Source organism: Ranitomeya imitator, chromosome 2 (genome assembly GCF_032444005.1).
Source record: "Ranitomeya imitator isolate aRanImi1 chromosome 2, aRanImi1.pri, whole genome shotgun sequence".
Taxonomy (NCBI): domain Eukaryota; kingdom Metazoa; phylum Chordata; class Amphibia; order Anura; family Dendrobatidae; genus Ranitomeya; species Ranitomeya imitator.
Genome location: NC_091283.1, coordinates 281,842,333 through 281,860,601, shown reverse-complemented (window position 1 = coordinate 281,860,601; position 18,269 = coordinate 281,842,333). Strand labels below are relative to the sequence as shown.

The 18,269-nt window shown below is 42.0% G+C and overlaps 1 protein-coding gene across 1 annotated transcript in view; it reads right to left on the bottom strand.

The window, feature by feature from the left end:
• Nucleotides 1–269: 269 nt before the first annotated feature.
• Nucleotides 270–18,269, bottom strand: part of LOC138663152 (oocyte zinc finger protein XlCOF6-like) — a 57,206-nt gene continuing 39,206 nt past the window's right edge. Inside the window, exon 7 of the mRNA XM_069749297.1 lies at nt 270–4,719. Within this exon, the coding sequence (XP_069605398.1) occupies nt 3,305–4,719 (1,415 nt within the window). The 3' untranslated portion in view covers nt 270–3,304. The remainder of the gene's footprint in view (nt 4,720–18,269) is intronic.

The window sequence follows — 18,269 nt, the reverse complement described above, 5'->3', positions numbered from 1 at the left end:
CTCTGTGTCTTTTAATTATTGGGTATAAAAGCTGGACATGTGGCATGAACTGGCTCTCTACGCCTTGGAGGTCGTGGCCTGTCCTGCCTCTAGCGTTTTGCAGAGCCAGTTTTTAGTGCCACAGGTGGAATTATAACTGATAAGCGCATCTGCCTGTCAACTGAAAATGCTGACTCATAAAAATGAGCAAGGGCTGGATTGGGCCAGACTTCTCTACACCACTGAATGATAACAGTGAAACAACCTCAAATGCAATGTCATTTATTTGGGAGGTCTATTCCCATGCAGCCTTCACACAGACACATGGGTATACGCTTCCTGATTTTGCTTATTTGCTGTTATCCTACTCCTTCTCCTCATTCTAATCAGCCACCACCACTAGATCACCATGGTGACCATGGTCCGTGATGCAACAGCCACAATATTGTGTTAAAGGGCGTTTATGATGACTGCACAAAAAATGTTTACACGTATGTTGATGTGTACCCCCAGGGGAAAATGTTTGTCAGCACATACAATTACTGCATGGGCATTACAAGTAAAGGAGACCCGCTTCTTTAAACTGGGAAAACATTTTTCGGAGGCCATCGTCCACATTTATTCCAGGGGGGATTAAGGTGCTTGTAAATTTGGCACAGGTCTTGCATTCACTTCATGGGCAAACTTTATGGGAGTACCAAATGACTGATTATGGGAACTTTGTTATCATGTATTCAAAACATTGGTTCAAAGACTTATTGGGGTGCGTGTAATTTTGGGGCGGGGCAGGCATTGCATTCAATGCATAATCAAACAGTATGGGAGTACCAAATGAATAATGGAAACTTTGGTTGCATGTGGTCATCTATGACGTCTGTTCAATGGGTTGGGGTGTGCTCAAATTTTGGGCAGCCCTGCCACTCACGCAATAACAGTATAAGGGACCCACTGTTTAATAATGCATAGCCAGCTGATGGATTTCTAAGAATAGTGAGGACCAACTGCTGGCCCTATAAAAATAGACTTTGTGACTTTCAGAGTCCCTCCTTCATAAATGAAACAGGATGTGTCTGATGATGTGTCACACACCATATGGCCAAATAAGGTTGTAAAATGTTAAAATTACATTTCCCAGTGAATGCATTTGTTTTGGTTGAAAGCCATGTTAAAGTTGAAAAACGCATCAAAGAAGCTACGTGTGAACATAGCCCAAGTGGTGGAGGAACACTTTTGTTTTGGGTTATTTGTTTTGCCTTACATACAAATCACAAGGATGTTCCTAACATATTTCACAGGAAAATCCATTTTGGTTTCCTTTTTGTATGTTTCATTGTGCGCCTGTAAAAGTGGCGTAAGACTCTGACAACATTGTTCACAGCTGTGACTTGGGAGTCATAAATGCTTCCAGGGGTATCACCCATGATGTTTCCATCTCATTTGAGCACTGTTCCCATTGATTTCAGATGTTTGGGGACACTAAAAGGACCCCTGGGGGGGTCGGGTTGAGCACCCGAGCATTCCAATTTGCTTGACCCGAGCAACGAGCACCCAAGCATTGTAGTGCTCACTCATCACTAATATAGACGTGATGACGCTCCGCTGCCAACCTATCACTGTTATGCTACAACCAACATGGCTGCGGCATTACAGTGCATGGCAGACAATACCTAGATGTTGATTGGCGCCAAACATGCAGGGCATGGACCTTAGCTCCTGCTGAAAAACTTGCCGAGTATCACGAGCACTGCGATGCTTGGGCGAGTACCAAGGATACTCTCTCATCACTAATTATATAGTCATTACAGAGTGAACTATTTCAAGTGTTTATTTCTGTTAATGTTGATGATTATGGCTTACAGCCAATGAAAACCCAAAAGTCATTGTCTCAATAAATTAGAATACTTTATAACACCAGCTTGAAAAATGATTTTAAAATCCAAAATGTTGGCCTACTGAAATGGATATTCAGTAAATGCACTCAATACTTGGTCGAGGCTCCTTTTGCATCAATTCCTGAATCAATCTGGACTGGCATGGAGGCAATCATCCTGTTGCAATGCTGAGGTGTTATGGAAGCCCAGGTTGCTTTGATAGAAGCCTTCAGCTCGTCTGCATTATTGGGTCTGCTGTCTCATCTTACTCTTGACAAAACCCCATAGATTCTCTATGGGGTTAAGCTCATGTGAGGAGTTTTCTGGCCAATCAAGCACAGTGATGTTTTTAAACCAGGTATTCGTACTTTTGGCAGTGTGGACATGTGCCAAGTTCTGCTGGAGAATGAAATTTCCATCTCCAAAAAGCTTGTCTGCAGAGGGAAGCATGAAGTGCTCTAAAATTTACTCATAGATGGCTGCGCTGACTTTGGTCTTGATAAAACACAGTGGACGTACAAGAGCAGATGACATAGCTCCCCAAACCATCACTGATTGTGGAAACTTCACACTAGACCTCAAACAGCTTGGATTGTGTGCCTCTCCATTCTTCTTCAGACTCTTTGACCTCGATTTCCAAATGAAATGCAAAATGTATTTTTATCTGAAAACAACAACTTGGACCACTGAGCTTTAATCCAGTTCTTTTTCTCCTTGGCCCAGGTGAGACTCTTCTGGCATAGTCTATTAGTCATGAGTGGCTTGATACAAGGAAAGCGACACTTGTAACCCATGTTCATGATGTCTGTGTGTGGTGGTTCTTGAAGCAATGACTCCTGCAGCAGTCCACTCCTTGTGAAACCCCCCAAATTTTTGAATGGTCTTTTCTTAACAATCCTTTCAAGGCTGTGGTTATCCTGGTTACTTCCAGCACATTTTTTCCTTCAGCTCAACTTTCCATTACTATGCTTGAATACAGCACTCTGAACAGTCAGCTTCTTTAGCAATGACCTTTTGTAGCTTACCCTCCCTCTGGAGTGTGTCAAAGACTGCATTCTAGACATCTGTCCAGTCAGCAGTCTTCCTCATGATTGTGGAGCCTATTGAAACAGACTAAAGGACCTTTTTTAAATGCCTAGGAAGCCATTTCAGGTGTTTTTATTCTAATTTACTGACATAATGACTTTTGGGTTTTCATTGGCTGTAGATATAATCATCAACAGCAATAAACACTTGAGATAAATCACTCTGTTATCAGTCTATATAATATAAGAGTTTCACTTTTTGCATTGAAGAACTGAAATAAATTAACTTTTTGATGATATTTTAATTTAGTGAGAAGCACTTGTATGTGACTATGTAAAAACAATTAAGAACATAAGAAAAGCTTCTCCCCTGTGTGAATTCTTTGGTGGCTAGAAAGAGATTGTTTCTTCACAAAACATTTTTCCACATTACGAACATGAAAATGGCTTCTCCTCTGTGTGGGTTTTCTGGTGGCTATCAAGATTCGCTTTGTGGTTAAAACATTTCCCACATTCTGAACAGGAAAAAGGCTTCTCCCCTGTGTGAGATCTTTGATGTCTGACAAGATCTGATTTACCTATAAAACATTTCCCACATTCTGAACAGGAAAAAGGCTTCTCTCCTGTGTGAGTTCTTTGGTGGGTAACAAGATGCTCTTTCCTATTAAAACATTTCCCACATTCTGAACATGAATAAGGTTTCTCCCCTGTGTGGGTTTTCTGATGACTAACAAGATTCACTTTGCGGTTAAAACATTTCCCACATTCTAAACAGGAAAAAGGCTTCTCCCCTGTGTGGGTTTTCTGGTGGCTAACAAGATGCGATTTTTGGTTAAAACATTTCCCACATTCTGAACAGGAAAAAGGCTTCTCCCCTGTGTGAGTTCTTTGGTGGTTAATAAGATGCGCTTTGTGGCTAAAACATTTCCCACATTCTGAACAGGAAAAAGGCTTCTCTCCTGTGTGAGTTCTTTGGTGGGTAACAAGATGCCCTTTGTGGTTAAAACATTTCCCACAGTCTGAACAGGAAAAAGGCTTCTCCCCTGTGTGAGATCTATGATGTCTGATAAGAACTTTTTTATCTGTAAAACGTTTCCCACATTTTGAACAGGAAAAAGGCTTCTCCCCTGTGTGAGATCTATGATGCCTGACAAGATCTGATTTACCTAGAAAACATTTCCCACATTCTGAACAGGAAAAAGGCTTCTCCCCTGTGTGGGTTTTCTGGTGGCTAACAAGACTCGCTTTCTGGTTAAAACATTTCCCACATTCTGAACAGGAAAAAGGCTTCTCCCCTGTGTGAGACCTGCGATGTCTGACAAGAACTGATTTATCTAGAAAACATTTCCCACATTCCGAACAGGAAAAAGGTTTCTCGCCTGTGTGAGTTCTTTGGTGGGTAACAAGATGCGCTTTCCGAATAAAACATTTTCCACATTCTGAACATGAAAAAGGCTTCTCCCCTGTGTGAATTCTCTGGTGACTGACAAAATATGATTTCTGGTTAAAACATCTCCCACACTTGGAACAAGAAAATCTATTGTTTGCTTTGTGAATGTTTTGTTGTTTTAGAAAGGACTTTTCTAGGGGAAAACTATTTCCAAATTTTGAAAATGAAAATGTCTTCATTGCTTTAGGAGCTGTTCTATTTTGTATGGTTATTTTGTGACTTTGATTTTCCTTAGTAGTCGGTAATGAATCAGAAGACAAATCTTTGCTGTGAAGGGATGATGGTATATCTGGAGTAATGGCATTCACTTCAATTGTATCCTGTGGGATCTCAAGATCACCTGATTTAAACATTGAAGATGTTCGCTGCCCTGCTGATCTCCTGGAACAGTCATCTGCCAAGAATAAAAAAGTATTATTTTAGAATAAAATATCCTTGATTTCTATATTTTTGAACATTTCTACTTAAACGGTTTGTAAAAATGGCAAGTTATGCAAAATTATTTAATTATTCACAAAGACAATGACAGTTTACTACACTGTGCTCAAACCACATTAAGCGTCCATGCTTTTGGCATTACTATATTGAGAAGAAACCACTTATTTTACGGCATGTGTATCTCCTGGAGCACAATCTGGGCACTAAGTGTTGGTTAATAACTTGGGATATTTGCAATTTTCACTCTCCAACATACACTGCGTGTGCTAATATCTGGAAACTGCCAGTGGAGTCAAAATAGTCACTATTCCGATAGATTAATTCATTGAGGGTTATAATTTACAAAATGGAGTCACTTTATAGGGATTTCATCTGCTTTGGTTTTCTGCAATTTTATCATATTAGGGATTCTGCAAATGGTGTGCCCCATCTCCTCTGGGATCTGCTCGTGCAACGTCTGCTTTGGACAGCAGACGCAGCCTTACTCATTCTGCAGGCGATGCTGGTAACAGAGGTGGTGTTGGAACCAGAAGCTCTTGGCGGTGCAGGCTCTGCCCAGCCACTAAGATTAGGGTCTGGCAGTATGGTACCAGTCTGGCAGTATGGGTGTGTGTGCTGTCAGCTGTAGTAATCTGCTCCCTGTTTTAGCCAACTGGAAAGCACCACACCTTACTAAAGCTTGAAGCATATTGCTGGAATCTGCCAGATACAGCCTTGATCTCCTCTAGTTCAGTCTTCTGTGCTCAGCTCCCGGCTTGTGTATTTGTTTCCTGTTGTGACCCTGGCCTGTTTACTGACTACTCTTATGTATCCTGAGTTAGTATTTTCTCTGGCCTCCTGGTTCTGACACGGTTATCTGTCTATTTTTCTTCCCATCTTACTCCACAGAACAGCAGGTAACACTGTGCCCCAAGCCTAGGGGTCTCTGTGTAAGTCCAAATTCATGTAGAGGGGTAAAAGAAGTTAAAGGATGATGGGCAAAACTGTGACTATAGACAATAAAACATCTACTGAAATGATCAGGCTGAGCAATCATCCTCAGGAAAAAAAAGAGTAGTGGTGAAACTTTTCTGGAGTAATTGGAGTATGGGACTCGGTGACTCTAAGCAATATAAACTATCATAAGGACCAATATTTTCTGTCCTATGAATGTCAAGAAGAAATATTAGACATTTAAATAGAACTTTTTATAATGGTGCAGAGCTGAGGGATCTTAAATTTAGATCTTGGCCATTTGGAAGAGGTAATTGAAATTTTTTTAAACACTACCAGGGAGTTGCAGACTCAGATAAGTGAGACAGGCTGATCCCACCACAATCAAACTATCATACAAAATGAACATGAAAAAAAAACAAAAATCTTACATCCTCAACAACAGCATATGTATAAGGGGAGAAGTCCAACACTAAACCGGTGTTACTCTCATTTATAGTGGACTATTGGAGCTGAATTCCTTAGGATTGAAAACATAATGTAATTTATGACGTGGAGTGAATCCATGAAACCAGGGCTCGAGCCAACACATCTCCTGCAGGCAAGAATAAATGTACAGTGGGTACGGAAAGTATTCAGATGGCCTCCAATGAAGGTGTAGAACGATCTCTAGGAGGATCACAAGGAAATGGACAACATGTGACTTACAGTATATATGAGTGTCTGAGCAAAGGGTCTGAATACTGACCATGTGATATTTCAGTTTTTCTTTTTTAATAAATTTGCAAAAATTACTACATTTCTGGTTTTTTTCAGTCAATATGGGTGCAGAGTGTACATTAACCCCTTTCTGACCTCGGACGGGATAGTACGTCCGAGGTCAGATCCCCTGCTTTGATGCGGGCTCCGGCGGTGAGCCCGCATCAAAGCCGGGACATGTCAGCTGTTTTGAACAGCTGACATGTGCCCGTAATAGGCGCAAGCAGAATCGCGATCTGCCCGCGCCTATTAACTAGTTAAATGCCGCTGTCAAACGCAGACAGCGGCATTTAACTACCGCTTCCGGCCGGGCGGCCGGAAATGACGTCATCGCCGACCCCCGTCACATGATCGGGGGTCGGCGATGCTTCAGAATTGTAACCATAGAGGTCCTTGAGACATCTATGGTTACTGATCGCCGGCAGCTGTGAGCGCCACCCTATGGTCGGTGCTCACAGCACACCTGATTTTCAGCTACATAGCAGCGAACAGCAGATCGCTGCTACAGTTAGGGCCATATATATTTGGACAGAGACAACATTTTTCTAATTTTGGTTATAGACATTACCACAATGAATTTTATACACAACAATTCAGATGCAGTTGAAGTTCCGACTTTCAGCTTTCATTTGAGGGTATCCACATTAAAAGTGGATGAAGAGTTTAGGAGTTTCAGCTCCTTAACATGTGCCAACCTGTTTTTAAAAGGACCAAAAGTAATTGGACAATTGAGTCCATGGCTATTTCATGGACAGGTGTGGGCAATCCCTTCTTTATGTCATTCTCAATTAAACAGATAAAAGGCCTGGAGTTGATTTGAGGTGTGGTGTTTGCATTTGGAAGGTTTTGCTGTGAAGTAAACATGCGGTCAAAGGAGCTCTCCATGCAGGTGAAACAAGCCATCCTTAAACTGCGAAAACAGAAAAAACCAATCCGAGAAATTGCTACAATATCAGGAGTGTCAAAATCTACAGTTTGGTACATCCTGAGAAAGACAGAAAGCACTGGTGAACTCATCAATGCAAAAAGACCTGGGCGCCAAGGAAGACAACAGTGGTGGATGATCGCAGAATAATCTCCATGGTGAAGAGAAACCCCTGCACAACAGCCAACCAAGTGACCAACACTCTCCAGGAGGTCGGCGTATCAAAATTCAAATCTACCATAAAGAGAAGACTGCATGAAAGTAAATACAGAGGGTTCACTGCACGGTGCAAGCCACTCATAAGCATCAAGAATAAAAAGGTTAGACTGGACTTTGCTAAAAAACATCTAAAAAAGCCAGCACAGTTCTGGAAGAACATTCTTTGGACAGATGAAACCAAGATCAACCTCTACCAGAATGATGGAAAGAGAAAAGTATGGCAAAGGCATGGTACAGCTCATGATCCAAAGCATACCACATCATCTGTAAAACACGGCGGAGGCAGTGTGATGGCCTGGGCATGCATGGCTGCCAGTGGCACTGGGTCACTAGTGTTTATTGATGATGTGACACAGGACAGAAGCAGCCGAATGAATTCTGAGGTCTTCAGAGCCATACTGTGTGCTCAGATCCATCCAAATGCAGCCAAACTGATTGTCGTCATTTCATACTACAGATGGACAATGACCCAAAACATAAAGCCAAAGCAACCCAGGAGTTTATTAAAGCAAAGAAGTGTAATATTCTTGAATGGCCAAGTCAGTCACCTAATCTAGACCCAATTGAGCATGCATTTCACTTGTTAAAGACTAAACTTCAGACAGAAAGGCCCACAAACAAACAGCAACTGAAAACCACCGCAGTGAAGGCCTGGCAGAGCATCAAAAAGGAGGAAACACAGCGTCTGGTGATGTCCATGAGTTCAAGACTTCAGGCAGTCATTGCCAACAAAGGGTTTTCAACCAAGTACTAAAAATGAACATTTTATTTAAAATTATTGAATCTGTCCAATTACTTTTGGTCTCTCTAAAAACAGGATGGCACATGTTAAGGAGCTGAAACTCCTAAACCCTTCATCCAATTTTAATGTGGATACCCTCAAATGAAAGCTGAAAGTCTGAACTTCAACTGTATCTGAATTGTTTTGTGTAAAATTCATTGTGGTAATGTCTATAACCAAAGTAAGAAAAATGTTGTCTCTGTCCAAATATATATGGAGCTAACTGTATGTAGCAGAGGCGATCGAGTTATGCCAGCTTCTAGCCTCCCATGGAAGCTATTGAAGCATGGCAAAAGTTAAAAAAAAAGTTAAAAAAAATGTGAAAAAAAAAATATATATAAAAGTTTAAATCACCCCCCTTTCGCCCCAATCAAAAAAAATCAAAAAAAAAAATCAAATCTATGCATATTTGGTATTGCTGCGTTCAGAATCGCCCGATCTATCAACTAAAAAAAAGCATTAACCTGATCGCTAAACAGCGTAGCGAGAAAAAAATTCGAAACACCAGAATTACGTTTTTTTGGTCGCCGCGACATTGCATTAAAATGCAATAACGGGCGATCAAAAGAACGTATCTGCACCAAAATGCTATCATTAAAAACGTCATCTCGGCACGCAAAAAATAAGCCCTCAACCGACCCCAGATCATGAAAAATGGAGACGCTACGGGTATCGGAAAATGGCGCAATATTTTTTTATTTTTTTTTTAGCAAAGTTTGCAATTTTTTTTCACCACTTAGGTAAAAAATAACCTTGTCATGTTAGGTGTCTATGAACTCGTACTGACCTGGAGAATCATAATGGCAGGTCAGTTTTAGCATTTATTGAACCTAGCAAAAAAGCCAAACAAAAAACAAGTGTGGGATTGCACTTTTTTTTGCAATTTCACCGCACTTGGAATTTGTTTCCCGTTTTCTAGTACAAGACATGCTAAAACCAATGATGTCGTTCAAAAGTACAACTCGTCCCGCAACAAATAAGCCCTCACATGGCCAAATTGACGGAAAAATAAAAAAGTTATGGCTCTGGGAAGGAGGGGAGTGAAAAACGAACACGGAAAAACGAAAAATCCCAAGGTCAGGAAGGAGTTAATGAGAAAAAGATGAACTTTTTTGAATTTACCAAATGGGTGCAATGAAACAGAGTGAAAAATGTAAAGGGGTCTGAATACTTTCCATACCCACTGTACAGCCATCAGCCACGCACAACTTAGAGATACATCATGGTGCAGGTGTACTGTTTATTATGTAGTTTATCACAATCTTGCATGAAGTTAGTCGGTTTTATGAGAAATTGAAAAATCAGGATAAAGAGAAACTCTGTTGCTATTGTAGAAAAATTCGCACTTGGCCCTCACTGCACATTTAATGTTGTCGATTAGAAAAGTGAAGTTTGGCCAGAAAGACTGGACCTGGTCTTGTAGGTACCATATGAGCACATTCAGGAGCACAGAAAGGAGAGAAGGTAGATTCATCCAATATCAGGGATCTAAAAATGACCCAAGCGATCAATAATAGGATGAAAAGCCAGAGACATAATATTAGGAAAGGTGTAATCTGCCACAATCTGTCTGTTTAGGCTTTTTGTTTTTGAATATGAACAAGATCCCACCAGTTTAAGGCAGGCTTCACACTCAGCGTATGAAAATATGGTCCGTATATTACGGCCGTAATACGCTGAAAAGTCCCGAAAATAGTGGTCCGTAGCTCCTCCGTAGGCAGGGTGTGTCAGCGTTTTTTGCGCATGGCATCCTCCGTATGTAATCCGTATGGCATCCGTACTGCGTGGTTTTCTCGCAGGCTTGCAAAACCAACATACCGCTATAGAAGTGATACATGTGTCCCAAAAAGAAAAAAATATATATATACTGTCTATATACAGTTAGGGCCAGAAATATTTGGACAGTGACACAAGTTTTGTTATTTTAGCTGTTTACAAAAACATGTTCAGAAATACAATTATATATATAATATGGGCTGAAAGTGCACACTCCCAGCTGCAATATGATAGTTTCCACATCCAAATCGGAGAAAGGGTTTAGGAATCATAGCTCTGTAATGCATAGCGTCCTCTTTTTCAAGGGACCAAAAGTAATTGGACAATGGACTCTAAGGGCTGCAATTAACTCTGAAGGCGTCTCCCTCGTTAACCTGTAATCAATGAAGTAGTTAAAAGGTCAGGGGTGGATTCCAGGTGTGTGGTTTTGCATTTGGAAGCTGTTGCTGTGAGCAGACAACATGCGGTCAAAGGAACTCTCAATTGAGGTGAAGCAGAACATCCTGAGGCTGAAAAAAAAGAAAAAATCCATCAGAGAGATAGCAGACATGCTTGGAGTAGCAAAATCAACAGTTGGGTACATTCTGAGAAAAAACGAATTGACTGGTGAGCTTGGGAACTCAAAAAGGCCTGGGCGTCCACGGATGACAACAGTGGTGGATGATCGCCGCATACTTAATTTGGTGAAGAAGAACCCGTTCACAACATCAACTGAAGTCCAGAACACTCTCAGTGAAGTAGGTGTATCTGTCTCTAAGTCAACAGTAAAGAGAAGACTCCATGACAGTAAATACAAAGGGTTCACATCTAGATGCAAACCATTCATCAATACCAAAAATAGACAGGCCAGAGTTAAATTTGCAGAAAAACACCTCAAGAAGCCAGCTCAGTTCTGGAAAAGTATTCTATGGACAGATGAGACAAAGATCAACCTGTACCAGAATGATGGGAAGAAAAAAGTTTGGAGAAGAAAGGGAACGGCACATGATCCAAGGCACACCACATCCTCTGTAAAACATGGTGGAGGCAACGTGATGGCATGGGCATGCATGGCTTTCAATGGCACTGGGTCACTTGTGTTTATTGATGACATAAGAGCAGACAAGAGTAGCCGGATGAATTCTGGAGTGTACCGGGATATACTTTCAGCCCAGATTCAGCCAAATGCTGCAAAGTTGATTGGACGGCGCTTCATAGTACAGATGGACAATGACCCCAAGCATACAGCCAAAGCTACCCAGGAGTTCATGAGTGCCAAAAAGTGGCACATTCTGCAATGGCCAAGAAAATCTCCAGATCTAAACCCAATTGAGCATGCATTTCACTTGCTCAAATCCAGACTTAAGACGGAAAGACCCACAAACAAGCAAGACCTGAAGGCTGCGGCTGTAAAGGCCTGGCAAAGCATTTAGAAGGAGGAAACCCAGCGTTTGGTGATGTCCATGGGTTCCAGACTTAAGGCAGTGATTGCCTCCAAAGGATTTGCAACAAAATATTGAAAATAAAAATATTTTGTTTGGGTTATGTTTATTTGTCCAATTACTTTTGACCTCCTAAAATGTGGAGTGTTTGTAAAAAAATGTGTACAATTCCTACATTTTCTATCAGATATTTTTGTTCAACCCTTCAAATTAAACGTTACAATCTGCACTTGAATTCTGTTGTAGAGGTTTCATTTCAAATCCAATGTGGTGGCATGCAGAGCCCAACTCGCGAAAATTGTGTCACTGTCCAAATATTTCTGGCCCTAACTGTACATATATATATATATATATATATATATATATATATATATATGTCAGTAGACACATATATGTATATATATTAATATTTTTTCCTGCGCTATACAGCTTGAATTCAATTACCGGCTTTTTCTTTCTCCTTCCTAAAACCCGACATGATTTGAGACCTGGTTTACATACAGTAAACCATGTCTTCTCTCCTTTTTTTTGCAGATTCCACACTACTAATGTTAGTAGTGTGTATCTGCAAAATTTGGCCGTTCTATCTACTAAATTAAAGGGTTAAATGGCGGAAAAAATTGGCGTTGGCTCCCGCACAATTTTCTCCGCCAGAGTAGTAAAGCCAGTGACTGAGGGCAGATATTAATAGCCTGGAGAGGGTCCACGGTTATTGGCCCCCCCGGCTAAAAACACCTGCCCCCAGCCACCCCAGAAAAGGCACATCTGGAAGATGCGCCTATTCTGGCACTTGGCCACTCTCTTCCCATTCCCGTGTAGCAGTGGGATATGGGTTAATGAAGGGTTAATGCCACCTTGCTATTGTAAGGTGACATTAAGCCTAATTAATAATGGAGAGGCGTCAATTATGACACCTATCCATTATTAATCCAATTGTAGTAAAGGGTTAAATAAAACACAAACACATTATTTAAAATTATTTTAATGAAATAAAAACAATGGTTGTTGGAGTATTTTATTCTACGCCCAATCCAGTCACTGAAGACCCTCATTCTGTAAGTAAAAAAACATAATAAACCAACAATATCCTTACCCTCCGCAGATCTGTAACGTCCAACGATGTAAATCCATCTGAAGGGGTTAAAATATTTTGCAGCCACGAGCTTTGCTAATGCAATGATGCTCATGGCTGCAAAAACCCCGGAAAATGAAGGTAAAGTAGGTCAATGACCTATATTTAGCTTCATTTGCGGTGAGGCGCCCTCTGCTGGCTGTTCCTAGATCGTGGGAACTTTCCTAGAAAGCTCCCAGGCTTTCTAGGTAAGTTCCCACGATCTATGAACAGCCAGCAGAGGGAGCCTCACCGCAAATGAAACTAAATATAGATCATTGACCTATATTTAGCTTCATTCCCCGGGGTTTTGCAGCAAGGAGCAGCCTGCATTAGCGGAACTCCTTGCTGCAAAATGTTTTAACCCCTTCAGAAGGATTTACATCGTTGGACTTTACAGATCTGCGGAAGGTAAGTATATTGTTGGTTTATTATGTTTTTTCTTTTACAGAACGAGGGTCTTCAGTGATTGGATTTGGCGTTAATTAAAATATTACAACAACCTTTGTTTTTATTTCATTAAAATAATTTTTAATAATGTGTGTGTGTGTTTTTTTTTTAACCCTTTCATTCAATTGGATTAATAATGGATAGGTGTCATAATTGACGCCTCTCCATTATTAATTAGGCTTAATGTCACCTTACAATAGCAAGGTGGCATTAACCCTTCATTACCCCATATCCCACCGCTACACGGGAATGGGAAGAGAGTGGCCAAGTGCCAGAATAGGCGCATCTTCCAGATGTGCCTTTTCTGGGGTGGCTGGGGGCAGGTGTTTTTAGCCAGGGGGGGGCCAATAACCGTGGACCCTCTCCAGGCTATTAATATCTGCCCTCAGTCACTGGCTTTACTACTCTGGCGGAGAAAATTGTGCGGGAGCCCACGCCAATTTTTTCCGCCATTTAACCCTTTAATTTAGTAGATAGAACGGCCAAATTTTGCAGATACACACTACTGACATTAGTAGTGTGGAATCTGCAAAAAAAATGGAGAGAAGACCTGGTTTACTGTATCTAAACCAGGTCTCATATCATGTCGGGTTTTAGGAAGGAGAAAGAAAAAGCCGGTAATTGAATTACCGGCTTTCAAGCTGTATAGCGCTGGAATAAATATTAATATATATACATATATGTGTCTCACTGACATATATATATATATATATACCTATTCTATGTGTAGACATTTATTCTACCTATTGGACTGGAAGCTGTCAGTGTGATTTTACTGTACACCGCACTGAATTGCCGGCTTTTCTCTCTAACAGCGCTGCGTATTTCTCGCAAGTCACACTGCTTGTCCGTGTGTAATCCGTATTTTTCACGCTTCCATAGACTTTCATTAGCGTATTTCTTGCGCAGTACGGTGACAAACGCAGCATGCTGCGATTTTGTACGGCCGTAGAAAGCCGTATAATACTGATCAGTAAAATACGGCAGATAGGAGCAGGGGCATAGAGAATAATTGTGCCGTATTTTTTGCGAGTTTTACGGACGTAGTTTCTGCGCTCTTACGTCCGTAAAACTCGCAAGTGTGAAGCCGGCCTAAGACTCATTATTAGTGATGGGCAAGCACTAAAATGCTCGGGTGCTTTTTGCTCGGGTCGAGCAAATTGGAATACTCGGGTACTCGACCCAAGCACCCAGCCTAATGTAAGTCTATAGGAGACCCGAGTATTTTTACCGCGATCCTCCCCAGGGGTCCTTTTAAGGTCTAAAAAACGTCTGAAAATGATGGAAACACTGCTCAATTGACACAGGAACATCATGGGGATCGCCCATGGAAGCATTTCTGACTCCAAGGTCACAGCTGTAAACAATGTTGTCAGAGTTTCACCCCATTTTTACAGGTTCACCAAAAAACATACAAAAACTAAACCAAAATTAATTTTGCTGGGAAATATGTAAAGGTACATCCTTTCCAAGGTAATGACTTGTATATAAGGCACAATAATGAACCCCAAACCAAAATGTTCCTCCACCAATTGGGCTATGTTCACACGCAGCGTTTTTGATTCGTTTTTCAACTTTAACATTGCTTCCAACCAATACAAATGCATTCACTGGGAAATGTCATTGTAACATTTAACACCCCTAGCTGGCCATGTGGTGTGGGACACATAAGGAGACACATCTTGTTTCATTTATGAAGGAGGGACTCTGAAAGTCACAAAGCCTATTTTTAGAGGGGTATCAGGTGGCATTAATATTCTTAAATGGCCATTATTAAACAGTGGGTCTCCTACGCTGTTAATGCCTATGCAGTGAGTGGCTGGGCTGCCAAGAATTATGACGCACCCCAATACCCCTTTCACGAGAGGTGCTGGAGGGCTTCCTGAAAAAATGTTGCATTGAATGCAAGGCCAGCCCTGCTATCAAGTCATATGTATCCCAAGAATCCTTTGAACTCAGGTACTGGATGGCCACAAGAAAACCCAGTTCACAGTCTTCAGTTGGTCCTGCCATACAGTTTCCTTATGCATTGAATGCAAGGGCCGCCTTGACCCAAATTTGCACGCACCCCAATCCCCCCTTGGAAGAAACATGGAGGAGGGCCTCCTAAAAAAAACTGTCCCATTACCAAGGAGCGGGTCTCCTAGACTCGTAATGGCCATACACTAAGTGTATGGGCTGACAAACATTTCCCCATGGGGGGTACATTTAAAAAAAATTTTTTATGGGGATCATAGACACCCCTAACAAAAAATAGACTGGCTGTAGCAGTACGGAACACGTTAACCCTGGTGATCTAGTGGTGGTGGATGATGAGACGTGGAGGAATCTCTCATAAAAAAAATAGGCCCAATTTAAGCCCTTGAAGACATTGCCCTTTTCCTTTTTTGCTTTCTCATTTTTCGCTCCTCTCCTTCCCAGAGCCATAACTTTTTTATTTTTCCGTCAATATGGCCATGTGAGGGCTTGTTTTTTGCAGGACAAGTTGCACTTTTGAATGACATCATTGGTTTTAGCATGTTGTGTACTAGAAAACGGGAAAAAAATTCCAAGTGCGGTGAAATTGCAAAAAAAGTGCAATCCCACACTTGTTTTTTGTTTGGCTTTTTTACTAGGTTCACTAAATGCTAAAACTGACCTACCATTTTGATTTTCCAGGTCATTATGAGTTCATAGACACCAAACATGTCTAGGTTACGTTTTATCTAAGTGGTAAACATTTTTTCCAAATTTTGCTAAAAAAAAATAAATAAAAAATTGCGCAATTTTCCGATACCCATAGCGTCTCCATTTTTCGTGATCTGGGGTTGGGTGAGGGTTTATTTTTTGTGTACCGAGCTTACATTTTTAATGATACCATTTTGGTGCTGATACAATCTTTTGATCGCCCGTTATTGCATTTTAATGCAATATCGCAGCGACCAAACAACCGTAATTCTGACGTTTCAAATTTTTTTCTCACTACGCTGTTTAGCGATTAGGTTAATCCTTTTTATTGATAGATCGGGCAATTCTGAACTTGGCGATACCAAATGTGTGTAGTTTTGATTTTTTTTTTTATTGTTTTATTTGAATGGGGCGAAAGGGGGGTGATTTAAGCTTTTATATTTTTATTTTTTTCATATTTTTTAAACTTTTTTTTTTTTACTTTTGCCATACCTCAATAGCCTCCATGGGAGGCTAGAAGCTGGAATAGCCTGATCGGCTCTGCTACATAGCAGCAATCATCAGGTCGCTCCTATGTAGCTGAATTACAGGCTTGCTATGAGCGCAGACCACAGGGTGGTGCTCACAGCAAGTCAGCATCAGCAACCATAGAGGTCTTAAGGAGACCTCTGGTTGCTATGCTGATGCATTGCTTACCCCCGATCATGTGACGGAGGTCGGCGATGCGCTCATTTCCGGCCCAACGTCCGGAAGTGCCGGTCAAATGCCGATGTCAGCATTTGACAGCGGCATTTAACTAGTTAATAGCGGCGGGTGAATTACGATTTCACCCGCTGCTGTTGCGGGCACATGTCAGCTGTTCAAAACAGCTGACATGTTCTGGCTTTGATGCAGGCCCAGCGCCGGAGCCCACATCAAAGCAGGGGATCCGACCTCCGCAGTAATAGTACCGCGGAGGTCGTGAAGGGGTGAGTGGGTCTCCTAGACTCAGAATGTCCAAACACTAAGTGCATGGGCTGACAAATATTTCCCCCTGGCAGGTACATTTTAAAAATTTTTTATGGGGATCATAGACACCCTTGTCAAAAAAATAAACTGGCTGCAGCAGCATAGAACACGTTCACCCTGGTGTTGTAGAGGCGGTGGATGTTAAGACGTGGAATGCCCATACACTAAGTGTACGGGCTGACAAACATTTCCCGCTATGGGAATAAAATTTTTGGGGGTTTCAAATTGGTAACGGGCATCATAAAAACACCCTTGCACAAAAATTGAGTGACTTTTGCATCACAAAATACATTCACCCTGGTGTTATGGTGGCTCTAGATGATAAGGATGAGGATAAGGAGGAGAATAACACCAAACAGACAAAATCAGGAAGCATATACCCATGTGTGGTTGTGAAGAGGCGCATGGGAAGACACCTCCCCAAAAAGACAATGCATTTGAGGTTAAGTTTTGCTGTTTTCATTCGGTGGTGTACAGAAGTCTTGCCCAATCCAGCCGTTTTTCATTTCTATAAGAGTCAGCCTGTCAGCATTTTCAGTTGACAGGCGGATGCACTTATCTATAATATAATGCTTGGAGCGTCACTCTGTCCGAAACTTTTATAGACTACGCAAGCGCAAAACGCCTGCGCAGTCTGGACCCATCTGCAATAGCATAGCTACGGGGGGACAGAGGGGGCTATCATCCCGGGCCGGTGCTCAGAGGAGGCCCACCCGGAGCTACACTACTGTAACTGTATTGGTGTGCACAGCGCGCCGATACAGTTACATTCTGTGGTAGAGCAGGGAGAATCAATCTCCTTGCTCTGCTGCCCGGCCGCTATGCGCCCCTGAGCAAGTGGGGGGGTCGGTGCCAGCAGTGGGCCCCTCGCCTGTCATTGCAGGGTCAGCTGTATGGACATCTAGCCGATGCAGCTGACTGCATTGATGAGGGAAGATGACTGCATTGATGAGGGAAGGAGCACTACGCTTCTCCCATCATCCCCCTGTCAGCGTCTGACGTCACCGATGCCGACACTGATAGGGGGTGCGATGACGTCACTGCCCGACGCCCACTGTCCAGAGGTGAGCGGGAGCAGGGAGCAGCGCAGAAACCAGGAATAAGAGAGTATTTATTTATTGTTTTTCTTTATGGGTGCTGCCTAATACCATAGGGTCTGCCTATGGGATGCTGCCTTATACTACACGGTCTGCCTATGGGGTGCTGCCTTATACTACAGAGTTTGTCTGTGGGGTGCTGCCTTATACTACAGAGTCTGCCTATGGGGTGCTGTGTTATTCTACAGGGTCTGCCTATGGGGTGCTGCCTTACACTACAGTCTGCCAATGGGGGCTGCCTTATGCTATACAGTCTGCCTATGGGGGTGCTGCATTATACTACAGAGTTTGCCTATGGGGTGCTGCCTTACACTACAGAGTCTGCCTACGGGATGCTGCCTTATACTACTGAGTCTGCT